At 41.6% G+C, this 20,838-nt stretch overlaps 1 protein-coding gene across 2 annotated transcripts in view; it reads right to left on the bottom strand.

The window, feature by feature from the left end:
* Window positions 1–20,838, bottom strand: part of UBAP2 (ubiquitin associated protein 2) — a 130,749-nt gene that overhangs the window by 101,222 nt on the left and 8,689 nt on the right. For both annotated transcript variants that reach the window (XM_032205330.1, XM_032205329.1), the window contains exons 2-4: window positions 8,129–8,268; window positions 3,862–3,939; window positions 2,143–2,253 (exon numbers count right to left, since the gene is read on the bottom strand). In XM_032205330.1, the coding sequence (XP_032061221.1) occupies window positions 2,143–2,253; window positions 3,862–3,939; window positions 8,129–8,227 (288 nt within the window). In that variant the 5' untranslated portion in view covers window positions 8,228–8,268. The remainder of the gene's footprint in view (window positions 1–2,142; window positions 2,254–3,861; window positions 3,940–8,128; window positions 8,269–20,838) is intronic.

A 20,838-nucleotide genomic window follows, 5' to 3' on the forward strand; every position in this document is an offset into this window, starting at 1 on the left:
AAGCCTCTTTACTGGTATTTAGATCATATGAAGAACTATGAAAGCATCAGATCCACGCTTTACCACAAGGAAGAATTTCAGACAACTATAAGGATTTCAAGATTTATGAAGTTATTTACTATTATCTATATAAGGAGAAAAATCAGTATCATTTGGAAAAAAACTTTGAGAAGTTCGGAATAGCACTGTCTCTGGACATGGGTATGCATCATAGACCATCAAAACCTTTGCAAACTACAATTTCAGTTGAGGATGCCTGAGGCAACCCAAATTACAGTTGAGGACCTAGCCCATGAAAATATGTAACAGAAGCCTTCTCGCTGCCCTGATCTTGGGATGTAGGCGAAAAAGGAATCTGAAGGGTTCCCCCTTTAATCCACCTTCACAAGTTTTAGAAACTAAAACACGGTTGGGCATAAAATGGCTCTTACTCCTGTAGGAAGCTAAATCAACACAAGTCTTGGGCAAAGAATCATGCCCTTCTCTACTCTCCTCCGAAGCCAGACTGTCACAACAGTTGCAACTGAAAAGTCTTTGAAAGAGAGTACAAAGCCTTAAAGGATCACAGTGTTAAAAAAAAAAAAAAAAAAGCTGGCGGAGTATCAAAGAAATTATAAATAGACTCCATAGCCATTACTCCCTGCTCTTCTAATTCCTCAAACTGGATAGATACATATTCTTCCAAATGAGGTAAAAAAAAAAAAAAAAAATACATAGTGCAAAGCCAAGTGAAGCTAGAAAGAGATTCAGGAATCTGCATTCAGAACAAGTATTACATCTGCTTCCAACTTTATACCAAATCCATCGTGAAGTTGTTTTGAAGTATAGTGGCCTCACAACAAACCCTTCAAGTTGGAGGTCCATACTTCCATAAGGAATGTGCCTTCACACACTGATGTAGACCTTTCTAATTAATATTTTCCTCCTTCCTCATTAAGCCCTTCATGTTTTCTGTATTTGAGTTGCATTTTCTATACTGAGAACAATGGGTTCAGAGGGACTTGCCAACATAGCAGAACATGGATATGTTGTTGGCTTTTACTGATGGGTGAGTTCAGAGAGTTTCTTCCATGTCATGATCACTTATAAGTCTGCTGAAGTAAGAAAACATTTAACATTCTCTTCAACCAGAAAACTATTGTCAACTAGAAGATAAATACAAGAGAACACAAAAACGGATAGCACATTACCAAGATAGATTTAATCCAGGTGAGGTTCTCTCTTATCCTATCAACTTACCAACCCACTTGGCATTACACCCTTCTGTGCTTAATAAGAAAGTCCCCTTGGTTAGAATGGTACATGGCCTAGATTTGGGGTGTAGGGGGTTTGTTTCCTAATTAATACTAAGCAATAAAACACATCCTGATAAATCACAGGAATTACTGAACATTTGACAGTAAAGTAAGGAAGTCCAGGCCTTTTTCTCAATTTATGAGAGAGAGAGTCTATTTGACTGTCTCAGATAAGCTGTTAGAAGTCCTTCCAGCAAGAACTTCGACCACAATTTCCTGAAAACTCCTGGGATAAAAAAACATGCTATGAAACCTTAACATTGTTCCTATATACACAGTTCAGTTTCCTCTTTCGCCTTCTCCATAAAGTAAGCCTAATGAGCAACACAACAACAGAAGCAACTACTTTCTGTATTCTCTTGTGCCACTCTTAGTTTTTGATGCATCTTTCAGATGTGGAAACCTCCTCCACCCTCAATACTTGCAATGGGTACCTACAAAATTTACGTGATTTCAAGTATACGCCTTCCTTTTTAGGTTTACAAAGATTTCCCTTTGTGGAATATGGTATCACCTCAGGTCTCATGATTGTGGAGGTGCTACAGAGTAACTGCAAACAGGTCAGCAGAACACAGGACAATGCCCCACTGAGCTCTGCTGCACAGAAAATAGTAGCTCGTCTATAAAAGCTGGACGACTCTGTAGGAGACCAGCAGAACACCCACAACATTTTCAAGTTTCAGCTTTTATGCACAAGACAGAGAAGCCTCCCTGATGCCCATTTCCTCCAGAGGAATTTCAGTGGAGACATGGAAATCAAAATCTTCTTAAATATGACTTTCCCACTCATTTTCTCAGCGTAAGCAACAAGAAATAAGAGCAGTTTAATAGAGAAGTAAAACCTTACCGTGTCTGAACTTCCTTCCAGCAGTATGTTGATAGCTCTGTTCACATCCCCATTACAGTCGTGTAATGCCACTATGCACTCATCCTGGTTTTTCCCCGTCACTTCCATAAGCTGGCAGTAAAAGTCACATGTTAAAATATCCAAAGTATCATCATAAGAGATTTGAAGAAAGATTCATCATAGATTTGAAGAAAGTATGCAGCTACTGTGTCAGAGCAATCCAAAATCCTAAATAAAGTTATCTACATTTCACAGATCTGCTTAGGGTTCAGGTAAGAAGCAGGATGAAACAGAAGTTTAAATAGTAATGAAGAAAACACCCTCTTGCACTTTTTTCCTTTAAGTCTACGGTTGCAAGCAAATGCCGTCACCCTAGAGATACCTGTATGCGGGTAAAGACACCAGAAACCAGGACAGATCCTTTATCTCCCCCCTTTATCTCATTGTGTGTGCACAACCATAAAATAAACTGTGGTAGAGAACAGATCCACCCGGAAAAACATCCAGACTGAGAAAGAGGTTAACTTCTCCAGTCAGCTCAGCTCCTTCAATCCGCTGTAGCATAAGACCACACAAACAGGCTATGTGATGACTGCTTAAGGAGAGCTGGTACTGAGCTATGCTTTGTGGGCCTGCAGTACACAACCTGAGGAGGGGGGGAATGGATATAAACAGCCTGTCAGGGGGCATACAGTACCCCCACACAGAAAAAAAAAAAAAAAACATGAGCTAGAAATATGTATGTACATGTGAAATGTTGTACATTTCCTAAGCAGAATTTAACTCTTATCATTCTTCCAGCCGGCAGAGCTACAGGCACTATTGTTTGAGGTCCCTTTGCTTCAGGATATATAGGACTTCTAGTGCAGCAACAAAACAGGTTTATAAACAAGAACAAAGAGCAGTTAACAGTGACTGAGAGGTTTTAAAAAGAGAAGGAAATCGGGAAATCTGCCTCTGCTCTGTCAACGCGTTCACAATAACTCTTCTCTCCTTCTGAGTGCGTTCCTACATTCTACATGAGTTGTGACATGCTCACTAAGATAAAAACACCAACACCCTGAGCAGAACAGGTAGCTGAATCCTCAGTACTGCTTGAATTAATGACCTCCGCTCTAACAGCATAATGGAAGTCTGAATATATATATCCAAAGCTCAGCATGATAGAGGAAATGGTGTGAGATTTCATTTTCACAGTGTAATTCTACCATTTTCATATACAGATCTTGGAGGTCAGGTTAAAAAAACAACTACACACCACACACCAATTCACCTTTAAGCTATGACTAAATTTTTACTTTTCCTGAAAAACAGCCAATGTTTTAGTAAACTCCGTTTACACAGGTGACAAATTTCTCCCCTGTGCATGTACATGCAGGCAAGCTGAATGCACTCTTTATTCTAAACATCATTAAGTATTAGGACCGTATTAGAGATACAGAATCTGCAAGAGACATCAGCACTGATGATTTTTGGCTGAATGGCTCATCTGCAAAGGACAATACACTAGTTTAACTACGCAGCCAGAGCAGAATTACCACACAATGTCTTATAAACAGAATTTTACAATGCAATAAGAGCACCTTTTCCTAGTTAAACTAATGTAGGTCCAAAAAAGATTTCATCTAAAATCAGAAACAGTCGCTAATTCCGAAATGTAAGCCACCGTAGAGACACCTTAGTGCAGGGCATGGGAAGTCTGTACTGTTAGAAACATACTTGTTTCACTTTATCTTCAAAATCCGCATCATTCTTATCGTAGATCATCTGAGCAAGGCGAATCTGTTCTGCTGTTGCCTGAAAAAAAAAAAAAGTAAACATCCAATAAAGTTCATAAAAAGTAACAATATCCTTTGAAGAAGTATCTCCTGGTATCACTGTCTTCTCTCCAGTTTCTCAAAGAGAATCAACACAACAAGCACTGAGGTGCTACAGGGAAAGGACTAACACTTCCTCTTCTACATTCATTTTACATTAAAATAAGTTTACTGGAACAGAAGCAATTTCAACACTTGGCTTTGATGCTTGAACTACAGTTACAGGCCATTACATAGATAACTACATAATAAAAGGAAATTTACTGTGGAAGTCTATGTTTTGATACTCCTTTATTTAGTAACTATCACTGCAGAGTTAAAGTTTTATGATAAAAAAATGATATTTTTCTAAATTAACCTCATCTCTGATGATGCCCACTTGCATCATCTCCCATAACTCTACCAAGAACGTGACCGTAGATTTATGAGCGCTTAGAAGAAGACAGGGTTGCACCTCAAGACTCTGCCTGTGAACAGCTGCACTAATACTTACCTTTGAATATTAGTAAAGGATCTTGCTATTTATGATATATTTGGTGCCTCTGTGACATTTCTGGACCACAAAGCCACACTCGCAACTTCTCCAGAAGTTGTCAGACTAAAATGGATGGATGCAGGAAAACATCATAAATCCTAATATATTACGGTTGCCCCACAAAGAAAGCAACTCAACACCAACTAATGTCTCAGCAGATACAGCTACTCTTCATAGCACGGCATTTGCAGTCCACTTGAACTGGATTCCCATGAAAATGCCAAAGATAACTGTATGTTACATGATCCTGAACCTAATTTGATTTCTGCTCAAATAGAAAAGATGTCTGTCTCTTGCTGGAGAAGGCTGATATTGAAGAGCCAAGACACAAAATGTGCATTCATGTGCTGCAAAATACTTCTTCATTAACAAAGGGACCCCTTCATCCACTGAAATTTCTTGAATAAAAGAATCCATCCCGGGCAGCTGGTTGAACCCCACCTTTCAGAGTATCACTTCAGAGAATACCAACATGTTCTGAGCCTCAGGAGTTTGACTCAGCCCCACACTGCTCTGCTGTTGGAGTTTACCACAAATACAAGCTCTGGAGAAGGTCGCCAAGTGCAAACACTGAGAAGAGTCTAAAAATTACTCCACCATACACCATCAGCTGCTTATTTGCTGAGAAGTTACTGCAGCTGTCCCAGTTCCTTGAGGGAAGTGACATTTGCCATGCTGAGAGGCAATGTTCCAAGACAATTAGTGTTCGTAACAGAGTTAAGCACGCCGCGCTATTTCACATTTCCCAAGTAGCATGCTGACAGCACCCCACGTCAGCTGGTAACACAGAGAGACTACCCTGGAGTTCCCAGCTCCAAGCCCTGTGATACCCAGAGCACTGCACCGCCACGGCAGCCTCACAGCCCTGCACAAAGAAACCCTTGCTTGGTGTCTTGCTACAAAGAGGAAGTGTCCATCACATTCAGGACTCACACCTTACTGCATCCTTTTGCTCAGTCTCCTCAGGCCCAATGTAATTTTTAAACTCAAGACATTTCCTTTACAGATATCCAGAGAAGAAAAATTCAGACAATGTAATTTCTGTACAGACATGACTGCATGTTTGATCAGAAACAGCCATTAAGATTCATTTATTGACTTTTTTTTTTTTTTTTAAGTCCACATTAGACAGAAATACACCGATTTTATAACTCTATGAAATGCCTGACAATATCTTCAATTTTTCTGTGTAAGCAGAAAGCTTGGAAACTTGCTAATATTTATGCCAGTGGACTACACCCATACAGAACTGAATATCCAGAACAAAAACAAAGATGTTTTTATTGCACAAACACCAAATCATTGTCACATGAAGTTGTCCCACCCCAGCAACCAGATGTGTTTTGCTTTTTAAGGAATCATCTTTATAAGACTTCATTAGCTTATAAAGTAGTATAAAACTTTACTCAACCTTGTAAGATACACTATCTTTGCAGTGTTAGGGAAGGTTACTTTCAATTAACACCTTAGAACTTCCAGAAAACAGAAACAAACAAAACACAAAATTAAATGATAGTAATAGGCTCAGATCTGATAATAAATGGTGTATTTACTATCCAGATGCAAAGGAAAATATCTGCAGTGTAATTTCTTAAATAACTGAAATTATGATCAATGGGATACAACATTGAAATCTCCATTTGGGAAAGCAACATTCTTCTAGCTTCAGAAATCAGTGATGATTAAACAATATTACATATTTCTGTTGATCTCTAAAGCTTGACTAAGCAGGAAGGCCCATCTGATCTCTAAAGAATAAAACGTATGGTGCTGTAAAACATAAATGCTGTGTATTAAATAGTCATCTTTTCCACTGAAAAGACCAAATCAGTATTCATTATGCAAGAAGTAGAAATAACGGATGAACAAAATGCAGAAAACCCTCAGTAAGACCAACTGTCTAAAACCACTCAACCACAGGTTGGAAAGGTTCTCCAGTAATCCTCAACACAACTTCCCACTGAGGGCAGGTCCCATCAGAGGAGTTGCCTGGGGCCAGTCAGAGATCCCACCACTTCTCTAATCCTCATTCCACTATTTGACCACCTTCATAGTAAACTTTTTTCATGTAATAGCTGGAATTTCCAGTGTTCCAACTTGTGCCATTGCTCATCAGGTCCCACAGGCTTGTTCACCTGTGGGTTCCTCAGATGTCCTCAAACCTGGTCTTCCGCTACAGAGGGTGGAACTTTGTTCCCCTCCTTGATGATATCCCTATCATCCTCCCAGGATGTGTCCCCCTTTTTTTGTGCTTTAGTTTGGTTAGGAGGTCAACCTGCTCACTACGCTCTTGCTGCCTTACTTTTTACTAAAAACAAATTCATCTTCACCTATTGAAAACCACTTTCTAAATCCACACATTAGTATGAATCACCAGTAAGCAAAACACTGCAATTCATGGAGATGAGGGCTTGAGCTCAAATAATTAATACTGTATAAAACAGGAAGGAAGCCTCTCCACGTTAAAGATCAGTCTGGAAAACAATAAAAGACACCATTTCCCAGGAGAACACCTCTAGACTGATGCATTCTCTGCCAGCAGAGAACTGAGGCAATTCTTGAACTGAGTCCAATTTTGGAGAAGTACCTGACAAGAGAATAATGAGTTGCCAGAAGCAGAAACATTTTGCACTCTCTGTAAGCTAGAGAAGTACACAACTTAACTACTCTGCTGCTGAAAATCAAGACAACGAGCTAATCTCAGATACTCAAAGATACTTTTAGATGATCTTCACTTCACTTTCTGTGAAGACGCTGCACAAAAAGTGTAAGATTGAGGGGAAGACGTACGAGGAACGGCTGAGGTCACTGGGCCTGTTCAGCCTGGAGAAGAGGAGGCTGAGGGGAGACCTCATCACAGTCTACAACTTCCTCGTAAGGGGGTGTCAAGAGGCAGGAGACCTTTTCTCCATTAACACCAGTGACAGGACCCGCGGGAACGGGGTTAAGCTGAGGCAGGGGAAATTTAGGCTGGACGTCAGGAGGGGGTTCTTCACAGAGAGGGTGGTTGCACACTGGAACAGGCTCCCCAGGGAAGTGGTCACTGCACCGAGCCTGTCTGAATTTAAGAAGAGATTGGACTGTGAACTTAGGCACATGGTCTGAACTTTTGGGTAGACCTGTGCGGTGTCAAGAGTTGGACTTGATGATCCTTAAGGGTCCCTTCCAACTCAGGATATTCTATGATTCTATGATTCTATGATTCTAAGATTCTGTGACTTGCAGATAGGCTGAATCACGCTGTGGAACGCAGCATGTATCCAATAAAGCTACTCCCACCCACCCAAATGCCTGTATCACCCAGAAACCTTTTATCATCATGAGAATAGCATACAGAGGAGAAAATCTGAGGACACCAGGGTCACGGAACAAAAATCCTGAGACAAGCATAGGCACAGAATTCCTCACTGATGGGAAATACTGCTGAAAAACACTATGGTCATTTAGAGACACAAATACAGGAACAATTTAAGGCTGTGGAAGATTACTGAGCAATTAAAGTAAGATGTCAAACATACTCTTCCAAACTAAGTCTCTAATTCTATCTTTTCTTAGTTTTTACTGACTTGTGGAAGAGATGCATATCATTACATGCTTACTTTGAATTCAAAGATGATTATACAGTGGCACGTACCTGTACTACTTGTTTCTGTTGTTGTATTGGCTGCGTGGTTGAAATTTGCGTTTTGTCCCGAGTGCCCCGGGTACGTTCACTGCCCACCGAAGTCATCATATACAGTATATACAAAACAATGTATGTACAAAATAGAAAATCTGAAAGAGAAAGAAGAGCATGAGTTAAGGCATGGCTCCGATTCAATACGTAACATACAACCGCAGTAGCTTCAGCTTTACTCGTCTTTACCAGGAATTCTGGTAAAGGCAAGATTCCTGAGAACGCAGCTTAAAAGTATTGGATTTATCATACAGTCTTCAAAGTAAGAGGAGGGAACAGAGTGGATAAAAAGCATTCTTATCAGTTGACAGTGGTCTGTATAGATCTGGGAGATGCAGTCTGCAAGTACAGACTTTTCCATGTTTTTAACACAGACTTTTCTATCTGCTACTCTGCTGGGATTCCAGCTCCAGCTGTAGGACTCCTTCACTTTCTATCGTCTCTCCTGTCCTGTTTTGATGCCTGAAATTTCACCACACTTGTACCCACTCAGAACACTAATGTAAACATCAGATTCACAAACCATACTGTTCTTCTCTTCCCTATCATTAAATCTTTCCTACACATATAAGGAGGTCACTGCCAACACCCACTTGACTCCTCATCCCTCATTTGTAAGAGAAATGCTGATCCTTGCCTTTAAATCCAGGCTCCATAAACAGCATTTGTTTTCTGTTCTCCCTCATACTCACAGAAACCATATACCAAACTACCTGTTACTCTGCTTCAAATGTACTTTTGTTGTATGTGTTCAAAAAGAAAACCCAACCCCCCTACACACACACACACACACACCAGTGCTATCTTGTCTCTGGCAGTCAGCTGTCACTTCAGTTCATCCTCCATCACTAGAAACACTCAGAAAAAAAGTTTCTTACTCTTCTGTATTTGTATGGCACCTAACACAGAACTACCTGATGAATACATGGCTTTTAGCAGCTCTGGTAACTGAACACAGATCTCAGAACAGTCATGGTCAACCACCCAGTTTCTGTCCCCACGACACTGGGAAGTAAAACTGCAAATTTATGGAACCAAAGACAATCTGCAAGTGGTGCCACCTGGGCAGAAGATGTACAAAGCTGCAGAGTCCTTTTTCTGCCCCTCCAGCTCACAACCTGGCAGAGCAAATTGCTCTGGCACAAATTTGGTGTTGCCAAGCTCAAGGTAAGATAATGCTCAGATGAAAACTGAGCAAACCACTATGACTGCATGGATGGGGATGCATTTGGTACCAAACAGGTCACCAGCCTTCAAAAGTAGTATGTATCGAAAAAATAGTTGCAACACACTGTCACTGTTCAAACACTGATCCCCAGTGCTCAAGAGCCTCACCTACATATCCAAAAGACAATTAACCCTATTGTGATCTTCAGTTTAGAAATACATTTTGGTTGACCAAAATTGATCCCAATACTGATTTTTTTTTTTTTATGTGATAGTTAAAGCCTTCAATAGAGCCTGAGCAGAAAGTCTATTTCCATGAACTCTTACATATTTAACAAGAAAAGGTCTGCCTTTACCAGGAACTGACCGTAGTATGATCTGAACAGGAACACAGTGTTTCTCCAGCTTCATGAATACATTCACCAAAGCCAAGCTGTTTTGCAGTCCCTTCGGGTGGTCTAACTTGGGTGTCTGCGAAAGGCCCGAACAAACAGGCCTTGGGAGCACCGCGTATAGACAGCGAGGCATGGTCAAAGGGGGGTAACTCAAGCTCCTGACAGTGTTCCACAGAAAAGAAAATATTAAGCAGCTGTGGAGATACTCCGGACGACGAGTTCGACTCTCTGCCCATGGCTGTCCACTGATATTTTAAACATGTTACAGACTGTCCTCTGAGTCAGCAGCAACAACCACTTTCTCTGCGTTCTTATCTGCTTGGTAAGCGATGCTGACTGGACTTCCAGTGCCTTAAGGCTGATTTAATTTTGTGTACGCTAAAGATGACCTTTGGTTTTCTTTGAGGGTCAGTTTTGTTTGTTTTTAAAATCAGTCTGCTCATTACAGTTTGAATCTAGTAAAAGTGAGAGTGAGACAACCCCCCTGAAGAGAGAATTTGACAGCGAGCACTAACCTCTCCAAAAGCCAAGCCAACATTTCCAAACACGATTGTATGCAATCAGCACACAAAGTTCTGCTGAAAAATTCTAACTCCACTGGGTCTAAATTTGTTCATCACTGTCACGTTTATATTGATTGTGGTACCTAGAACTTCTAACATACTTCAAACGCTAATTTTCAATAGACAGAGCTCCTCTAAATACTGAGATCCATGTTCTGGACGTGACTGGGGCACACACACACTAAAAAAAAAGGTTTTTATTTTTTATTTTTTATTTGTTTGTAAAGCATATGTTCAACTGCAGCACACACTTCAACACCCAGGCAATGCATGGTTGCAAAAGTGTTTTTTTCTCTCCTCCATAACACACGCTGAGCCACAGCTGTTTGAGCCATGTTTGTTTTTCCAGAGGGAAGAATACTTGAAGGAAAAATGAAGGCACAGAAATGTTTGAAACACTCCTGAAGGTGTGCAGCAAGATCAGCTTGCCAAGGGGAACAGGGCCAGACAGTCCAAGAGAATAACAGGATCTTTGAAGCAGATCCTATCCTTGCAGCCTATGGCAGCAGCACCAGGTCTGAAGATCCCATCAAGCCACCAAGGACGTGCTATAACCCATTTCAGATGCATCAGCATCTGCTTCAGACCCACACCACCCCTAAAAGCAGAAACAACAGCCAGATGCAAAGAGGGCAGGAGCAGCAAAGCTTCGAGATACCCCCCAGCAGCTGTAGGGCTCGATCCCACCAGCAGCAGGGCAACGTCACACCACCAGCGGCTGGAGCTTCGAGCACGGGGTGGGGTGTTATTGTTAACAAGATGGGGCTCAACACGAACACTGCCTCGCTCACACAGCAGTTGTCATAGCAATGAGTAGGGTATTACAAACCGAGGAACTTCATTTTAACTGCTGATCAAATGAGGAAAGAAGATTTGAGACAAAGACAATTCTTAATTAAACATCTGCTTAATAAAGATCAGGAAAATGTTCAGAGCAGCAGATGTTTCTGCTTCCATGTCAAGGTCTGGCTCAGTTCAGAAGTCCCTCATCAGCAGTTAATGCTTGACCTTGTAAACACGTCGCAGCTCCAGTAAGCAGCCCAAAGAGCTGTATTTTGAAGAAACAGAGGCACTAGCAATAGAGGCACATTAAACAAAACAGGCCCCCTGAGCACAAAATGAGAAGAAAGCCTTAGAGACCAGACTTCCCAAAACTGTCATGTAAAGAAAGTAACCACACTTGCTTTCTTGACAGTTAAAAAAATTGCTTGTTTATATCAGTGGAAAAAGGTTTACAATCCAGTACCTCCAGAGGAAGATTGCCATTACATAAACAAAACCAAACAAAAAACAATTTACAAAAAAAAAAGTAACAGAATTGTTCGGAGCTATGTTTAGCTTCTCAAACACAAGAAAACTCAAATCTCAGCACTTCCTCCTAAAGCCAATAACTAGACTTAAAAATGAAAAGAAGGTCTTTTCAAAGGAAAATCATCCCAGATCTCAAGGTTGCTGTCTGTGCAGCAAGCCTTTACAGATAAAGCAGCAGATAAATTATTGCATAATAAGCCACCACCAGACTGGTGATGGAATGACAACAACTATTCTAGCACCCAAAAAGGGAAATGTTGGTAACAACACCCAACTTTTCTAGGACAAAGAAATCCTAGCCCTACACATCTCCGCACCCAAGTCACATTCAAGAAGTTGCATTTTGAGTTTGGGTTTTTGAAAGAATAAGACGAAGAATCAATGAGTAACTGTTCTGGTTTCAGTTAGAACAGAGTTAATTTTCTTCCTAGTAGCTGGTGGAATGCTGTGTTTTGGCTTAGGATGAGAAGAGTGCTGATAACACCCCGATGTTTTAATTGTTGCAGAGCAGTGCTTATACCAAGCCAAGGACATCTCAGCCTTTTGCTCTGTCCTGCCAACAGGCAGGCTGGGGGTGCAGTAAGAGCTGGGAGGGGACAGACCCAGGACAGGTGACCCAAACTAGCCAAAGGGGTATTCCATACCATCTGGGGTCATGCTAAACAATATATGGGGGTGGCTAGCCGGGGGGAGGGGGCCGGACTGCTCGGGGTTAGGCTGGGCATCGGTCAGCGGGTGGTGAGCAATTGCATTGTGCATCACTTGTTTGTACATACTATTATTACTTTCGTATTATCACCATTGTATCATCATTATTATTATTGTTATTATTATTTTGTTATTTTTTTTTTCCTGTCTTATTAAACTGTCTTTATCTCAACTCACGGGCTTCACTTTCCATTTCTCTCCCCCGTCCCAGAGAGGGAGGGGGGAGGGTGAGCGAACGGCTGCGTGGTGTTTAGCTGCCAGCCGGGTTAAACCACGACAGTAACCAACCACATTATCCATGCAAAAAGCAGGTTTATGAAGCTATCATGATGCTTTCCTTGATCTTTTGTTCAAGTTTCCCTGGGCAAGAAATCTAGACTCCAGAAAGTCAGAAAAACTCGAGATGCACAGAATACCAATCGTCTTGAAGTGTGGCAGGCCCTGCAAGACGCAGTACATCTGCTGCTGAATTTCCAGGGACAGGCCCAGCGCTGCAATACCACTGACTTTCAAGAACCCTTCTGAAGTTAAATACTCACTTCCATCAGCTGAACAAAACATTTGCAGTTTCAATTCTTTTCCTGAGGCAGTCTCAAAAAAGTTATTTTCTTGACTCTGGACACGGAGCTGTGATGAAGAACACTGCAGAAATCTGCGTGAACACCTTAGAAGCGCAATTGCTATTTTATGCTCTAATCACAAAGCTACTCAGTCAAGAATTTCATGCAACGACAGGGCTGGAAAAAGGCTGCAGGACACTGCTTTATGATGGCATGGCTACCATACCTGTACAATTAGGCCAGATTTTATTGCCACAGCAGTAGCGTGACATGACCATGAGGAAAAAGCGTGGGGATAAAACTGGCTGCTAAGCATTGATGCAATGCATTTCCCTCAAGTGCTGTTGTCTAAAGAACTTCACTACTTTTATTATGGCTTGAAAGGGAAAAAGAGTTTGCTAGAGTCAGATGTTCAGGAAGAGTGCTGATTACTCAGGGTCTGTAGTGCCCCAAGCCATCAATACCAAACCTGAGCTCGTGGATCCTGAGAGGGTTTCTGTCTCATTTTACCACCTTCTGCAGTAAATAGGAAGAATAATGATGGCCAGGAGTAGACCTCCATCACTTGCAGAGTACAATTTCTGTCTCTTTGGTCCTCTCTTACGTTTCTTATGTTTCACCACAAGACAAGGCCTTGAGGACTGCTGGGAGTGGCCAGCAGTCAGTCCGAGTACAAACAAAAGCCTAACAGATACACTTCCAGTTGTCACGTTCACAAAGCTTATAGAACAGGCTGTTGCATACCAGTATCCACCTTTCTTAAAAGCCACCGAGTTGTTGCTTGAAATTACTATTCTGCATCAGACTCGGTAAATTTGTAATTAGCTAAGAGCACATCCCTGATCTACAAGAATTGATCACTCCTCAACAGATCAAAAAATAAAAAACTTATCTCAAGGCTTACTGTTCCTAAGCAAGTGTTATGGAAAGGAACACAAATGCAGGAATAGGTGCTACAAATAAAAGAACAGACAGCACTTTTTTGGAAGAGAGCAGTGCTCAGTCTTCAAAAGACTGGAGATGTGTAAAGGCTGCCCACGTACCTGGGGCCACTCTGAAAAGACTGGTGTGGTAGGGGCACTGAACAGTGCATGTTTTTCACCAGCAGAGCAGGTTTCAATCACGGAGTTAAGTAATACCATTAATATTAAAAAAAAAGCTAATCTCATAATATTAATCTTTGCTATTATCCTAGTGTCTCTGCCTAACAGACACTGTTTTACATTTTAGTATGTGCTGGTGATTATCCAAGCTTTAATAAAAATCTGCCAGCTGCATCCAATAAACATTGAGTGGACTTGTCTTCATCATTTCTTTATAAATATTCAAACTTCAGAAGCAACAAGCGCCCTTATTCACACAGAAACTTTTGAAGGAGGAATCTACTTTTCCCCAAATTTTCATAGATCAGAAAAGAAAAACAAGACAACCACACTAAAAATAAGAAAAAACATGATCGACTTCTGTCCAGGACTTCATCTTTTGTACAACCAACACAATCTTCAGACTGCTAAGAAACAAAAAAAAAAAAAAAAAAAGGTATCAGAACCTACCCAGCCTCACTGCTGTCAGAGGACAACACTCATTAGTGACCCTGCAGAGCCAAGAGGCACAAAGTACCCTACAAGATTCAGAGGACTTGGCCTGATGCTTCAGGTATCGATTACCTCCAAAGTCACTACTCTCATCTTGTTGCCATTCTGCTAGAAGAATGCCACTTAAGATAGCAGCTGGCTGGGCTTCCACACACAGGAAGAATCAAGTATTGCTCCCTGCCCTAATTATTTATATGGGATAACTATATTTATCCCGTGTTTGCGAGGATTTGCGAGATGCATTAGTTATCAGCACTTACCATTGGCTGTAATGAAGCTTTAAGAAACGACCCAGAAAGACTTAATTGCATGTTATTTCTCATCTAAGCATCACTCTCAGGTCTACCCAAACCAGACAATCTTGCTAGACCATAGCAAAGACCAGACCACAAAATGGGGTAGGAGCAAGCTCACTTCTGAACTATGATTTTCTGCTGAGGAGCATTTTAAGGAAGGTCCTTTCCTGGTATTCTAGGACCCAAAGAAAAAATTTAAATAGTTTCCTGTTATCTTTGATGGAAGGACCTCATTTCTTGCCCTTTATCACAAGAACAGCTTTTCTTATGTTAACCCTCTCTACAAACTACAAGAGGAAAAGCTAATCTTCACTGATCACACTCTGCTTTCCTATTTTTAGGCTATGAAAATAGCAAAAAATGCTGGCTAAGTCAATACACAGCATACTCACTGTTCATCCCATTGCTACTACATTCAGCGGTGAAGAACCAACAGTACTTACAAATCTCTTTACGTCTCTTTCTCTGAGTTCGTCCCCCACAAAAGAAAAAAACGCAAGTCAGTGAAGGAACAATAAAAAGGAAAACCCCCCTGGTGTTTTCTCTAACATTTCCTGAGTAATGTCAACTAAAAGCGAACTGTGTCTTCAACTTCACGCAAAGAAGCTGCTCACAGAACAGTACTGAAGCCTCCTCGACCCCTGCAATAAATACTCAGATTGAATTAGATGATACATTACAAGGAGGCCTGTAAAAAAAAATAACTAGTACTTCACAAAAGGAAAGCTTTATTGCAGCTGAGGAAAAACCGAACTGGCAGGTTTGTCAGGGTTGAAAATCATTACCCTGCGCAGAGAGAACTCACACAGCCTTGCTGAAGTCACACACAAGCTGAGGACAGCTAAGCAGAGTTTGGGACAAAAACCCACGGCCACAGTTTTAGTTTTACTACACGATTTCAACCAACTGGTTGTATATTAGTTCCACGTGCAGCAAAGGGAGAACCTAAAACATTTGTACCATTAAAACTCAAGTTTCACCTTGCCATCTAACACCACACAACTGCAAACCCTCTCCAGAAATTGCACTCCTGCTTCCCTCCTCCTTAACCACATAATATTGCTACTTCCCTTCCATCAGTCTAATGATTGTGCAGCTGCAAAGTGAGCTGATCCAAGAGCAAACTAAACCCTCTAAAAACAAAATAGCGGGGCAGTTGGATAAGCTTACCAAATGGAAAACTATGTGGCTATGCAACTGCTCAATCTGACACAAAGGGTAGGGAATGAGGTCACGGGGACATGGGGAACATGCATCTCAGCAGCCACACGCCCTTATCATGTATGTAAAGAGCAACATTTCACATTTTGTCTTCATGGGATCCTGAACAGAGAGACTTTATCCTGATCCTGCCCCCTGCACACAAAAAAAATCGTTAAAATAACTTGTAAACTATAAGAAAAAAAAAAAGAAAAATTCACAGGAAGGGACTTTGCCAGCAGGGTGACCTTGAATATATTGCTATTTTACAGCATATACAGTCTTTGGATCAACAGTGAGAAAACAGAGATGTTCATCACCTTTCCTGAGGAGCAATCCTTTGTGCCCAGCCTCCTGGATGCCCGTTAGTATTCACTTGTTGTGAGGAAGGACCTTATAAGACTTTGGAGGTGCTTCTATCCAACAAAAAAGGAAGATACCAACCAACGTTAGGACAGTTCGCCTACCACAACACATGTCCATCTAGAAGTCAGTCCTTTCCCCTCATCATACAAGCATCTTTCTGCGTTCGGTTTCAGACACTAAATCTAACTACTCAAGCTATCCTAAAGCAATTTAACCAGCAATCTTTAATGACTCTGTACAGAGGGCTGAGTTTTCAGTGCTTTTGCTGGTCATCTTGACATTCCCCTTCACAGGTCTAACAGGCCTAACATCCATCCCTCCTCCACCTAAAGCCCTACCTCGGAAAGGCTCGCTTCCTCCACCAGCTCATTAACTCACTGCGGGCCCTGCACGGGGAGGGAGGCAGCAAGCCAGACAGACAGACGTGTCTGGAAAGACAGGGCTGGCTGCCTTGGAAGGTCTTCACATGGCTCCTTCCACCAAAGGCGGCTTACTGCAGACTAATAATTTGTACAGCTTTCTTCTATTCTCTTTGAGATGAGCTCAGGGGTCAGCTAGAAGCCTGGGTGAACTCAGGACACACACACACACACAGAGGTGAGGAGATAGCTGCAGAGCATGAACCAGACAAGTTATGGATGTTCTCTTCATAGACTACATGTAAAGGATGTATGATCTCAGGTCACGCTCTGGTTAAGCTATCAATACCGCAAGTAAAAAGATACCTAAACAGCCAAAGCACTTCAGATAAGACTGGTGTCGACCACTAAAGCTGCACCGTGGCGTGTTCCTCTATTAACTGCGACTGACTTGTCTCAAAACCACTGTGCCCCACACCTCTAGTAACAGTGTCAGCAGGATGCTTTCAAAGCAGTTTAAGTGTGGTTAACATTAGGGTACAATGTGGGACATAAGAACGCATCAAGGACACGTCAGGCTTGCATCTGTCAGTCCCACCAACTGGAAGGCACAGCAGTTAAACAAGCTTTTGGTGGATCTCCTACCTGTCAATCGCTACCATTACCACCACATTATCTGTACCCACAAGATGAGTAGTTCATGAAACAGCAAACACAAAAGACCAGCTGTTAAATCACAACAACAAAAAATAACTTAACTAGGAAAGTTAATCATAGTTAAAACTGGTACCATAACTAAAGAAGATGCTGAACTGCCACAGGGGAGGAAAGGACAAGTATTAGGGACTGTCAGCTCTGGCTACTGAACTTCAGAAAGGTGCATTGCAGTGATTTGCTCCCGTATAACAGCCCATATCTAAACAGCCCCCCAGATTAACCCCATTTTACACACAAACAGCCCCGTAAGACTCAGGGTGAAAGCCAGGCACTCCAAGCAGCAGAAAGAAGCAGCTAACACGAGCTGGTAGCCGGGCCACCATGCAGACCCCAGCATTTGCTCTGAGCAGAGTCCCATCACCACGGTGGCGTGCAGGGAGCGGCGCTGGCTGCAGGGCATGGTGCTGCCAAATCACGACCTCGCTCTGTGCTCTCCCTGCCCCCTCCGGCTGCCTCCCGCGTCGCTGCACCGCGCTTCTCCTGGAACGGCTTCCAAAGGAATTCTCTGAATAGAAACAGATACAAGCAGCAGGGCTAAAAATAGACAAGTACGAGCTGAGACATTTATGACGTCCCCAAACTGGTGGAAACACGCTCAACTGCCTCAAAAAAAGGGCACCGAGTTGTTTCACACTACAACGGACGCCAAGGAACAAAGTAGGGAGTGCCACCAAGAAGCGAGCTGGAAGGGGAGGGGGCAATTCTGACTTGCAACACCGTCATCAGATCACGTTACAGCGCTCGAGACAAAAAGCAATGGTTAAATTACAAACCACAAGTGAAATAAAAGCAAATGCACAAAGTAACCCGTGAGGCTGCTCCTCTGAAAAGGCATTAAAACCTCCCAATATCAGACTTTGGAGCCTAGCTTCAGAGTTTTGGTGGCAACACTGAAGAGCTCAGATGTAATTCGTACGTCTCTACCAAACCCTGCTTCTTGAACTAGATCCTCGGGGAAAAAACAGCAAGACTGATACTCGTGGAATACTCACATTCACAAAAACAATGTAAACCAGGAGTCTCGCTAACAAAAAAATCCTTTGAATACAGCAGGATACTCCTGAATATGTTCCTGTAACTTCCCCAAGATCGTATTTCACAGGGGTCATCTTAAGCAAGAGAAGAATCCACCAGAATAAAAACTTTGACTGACTTATACCATACGTCACTCAGTAAACAGTAAAATAACAATATAAAGTTGTATCATCTGGAATAAAAAGTTCCAGAAGGAAGAAAAGAAACAATAGTTTCTAAGGCAGCATTAAAAGTTTCCTTCCTTAACTATCTTAAGCTTTTACTGTGCATAAAAACCTGATGAAAACTCATGGCCGTCTGGTCCAACTGAAAAAAAAAAAAAAAACATCTTTAGGAGTCTTTTAGCCCCATACGCACCGTTCCAGCCTCCCACCATCTTTTTTTTTTTTAAACCTGTCTTGGCTGCCACTCACTTTCTGCCTGCAGCAGGAGGCTCTCACTCCTCTCACCAAACCTCCCCAAACCACTCTAGTTCACAACACAGGTGGAGAATCTGCATAGAATCCTGGATTTTGCAAAACATGTGTGTTTTTTTTTCTTCATTCCAAAATATCCTTTCTATCAATGGACCATTAAGAAATTTGTTTTTTCAATTAATTTATTCACTTGTTTTCATAAAGCTTACTTTCTATTTCAACTGTGTCTTCTTGCATTTTGCAGGATCATTTATCACAGCACTGGCTCTGTAGAGGTATGCCAACTTCTCACTGTACAACGCATTAAAATCCCCAGGATGCATTTTCTAGAACATCCTCAGAAGGCATTAGCCACCTGTCTATTTTACCAACCATCCAAGAGACCAAGCACTGTGCTGCAAGATCAAGTCACTTTTGACAGAAGTGGGCTCTTCACATCTCGGTTTCTGAACCAGCTAGCTTATTCATATTAAGTGCAGCACCTCGCCCTTAGCACACACGTGAGCCCTGAGATTGCATCTGGAATACACACACTGTTAATTGCAGCATGCAACTCTAGCAACAGCATTTAAATATTACAGGTATCAGCTTTAGCTATTATACGGTACCTATAAAAACATCACTGAACAAATGCTTTGGCAGTGACAGTCTTTTAAACCATTTCAGCAGATGAGTTGTAAACACCAATTTCACCCTAACAAAACAAAAAGCTGTGCAGATGTGAATGGCAAGCAAGGGATGAGCAAGGGATAAGCAAGATAAAACATTACAAGTTTTAAAAGTTGCATTACAGGCTTAAATACCAGTTGTTTAATCACCGCAATAATTTTCAGCCATTTACGGAATGTTATGTAGAAATCCTAGCAAAACAGGGGACTGTTACTTTCTGTAAAAGCCACGATGACACTGTAAATAAATTAAGAAAGCAATGGTAGGGAAGTTTAAAATGCAGAACATTTTAAAGACAGTCTCAATTTAACACAAGGGCCATTTTCATGTTCAACGTGCATGCTGCGCAAAATACAGCTTTTTGAAAACTAGTGAGGACAAGCTGACACATGGTGAAGGTAAGTTACAATTGAGAGGTCAAAAAAAAGCAACTCACCATTTCACATGCCTCCTCCGCTAACAGCAAGAACCTTGAAAAGTCTACTTATCTAAGAGGGCAGCATTCACCCAAAGCTGCAATCGGTAACAAGTGAAATATTAAAAAGTTACTGTCACCATTTGGGCATCTGCAGGGGCTTGGAGGTGCTCACAAGGATGGGGGCCTCAGACGTGCAGGTACTGCCCTTTTGGTCTCTTTCCCTTGTCTAAAACCTGGACAACAATGCTTGCCAAATCTTCTGCTGTGCTCTAAAACTCTAGGGCAGACAGTATTAGCATGCCCAGAGCTTTGACATTCCAAAAAGAACCTTGAGTTTTTGAGATTTGTTGCCACGGAAGTTCCTGTGAGATCACAGCTACATCACATCACAGGAAGTTTCTCCCCAGGCTGGAATACAAGAACAGCAGAATGTGATGAAGCCGCTCTCAATACATTGCATCTGAGAACAGCAATTTTAAGGAGAAACAAATTTTACTTCCACTTATTCATGCAAGCCATCTGAAGAGTTATGAACACATCCAACGGAAACATTACACCCTTTGCAGACTTTTTTTTTCCAGAAAAAGAAGAGAAGGAAAAAGCATGTTTAAATAGATTATCTTGTTCCCATTGCCAGAGACATAAGGCAACTTCCCTTGAATCATTTTAAGTTGTCCAAATTCTACATATGATGAATAAAAGCCAGAAAATTCCCAGAAAGTTAAGCTTCAAGAGTAAGACCTTCCACAAGAGGTACGCATTAATGTATATTCAAATGTGCAAGAACTTTTGAGAACAAAAACCTTTGTCCAGTTGAATCGTTACAATTCCCATCAAATTAAAAAAAAAGTAAAACAGAGCCCAAAGAATGCAACTGAATTGGGTCAGAAGAA

Source organism: Aythya fuligula, chromosome Z (genome assembly GCF_009819795.1).
Source record: "Aythya fuligula isolate bAytFul2 chromosome Z, bAytFul2.pri, whole genome shotgun sequence".
Taxonomy (NCBI): domain Eukaryota; kingdom Metazoa; phylum Chordata; class Aves; order Anseriformes; family Anatidae; genus Aythya; species Aythya fuligula.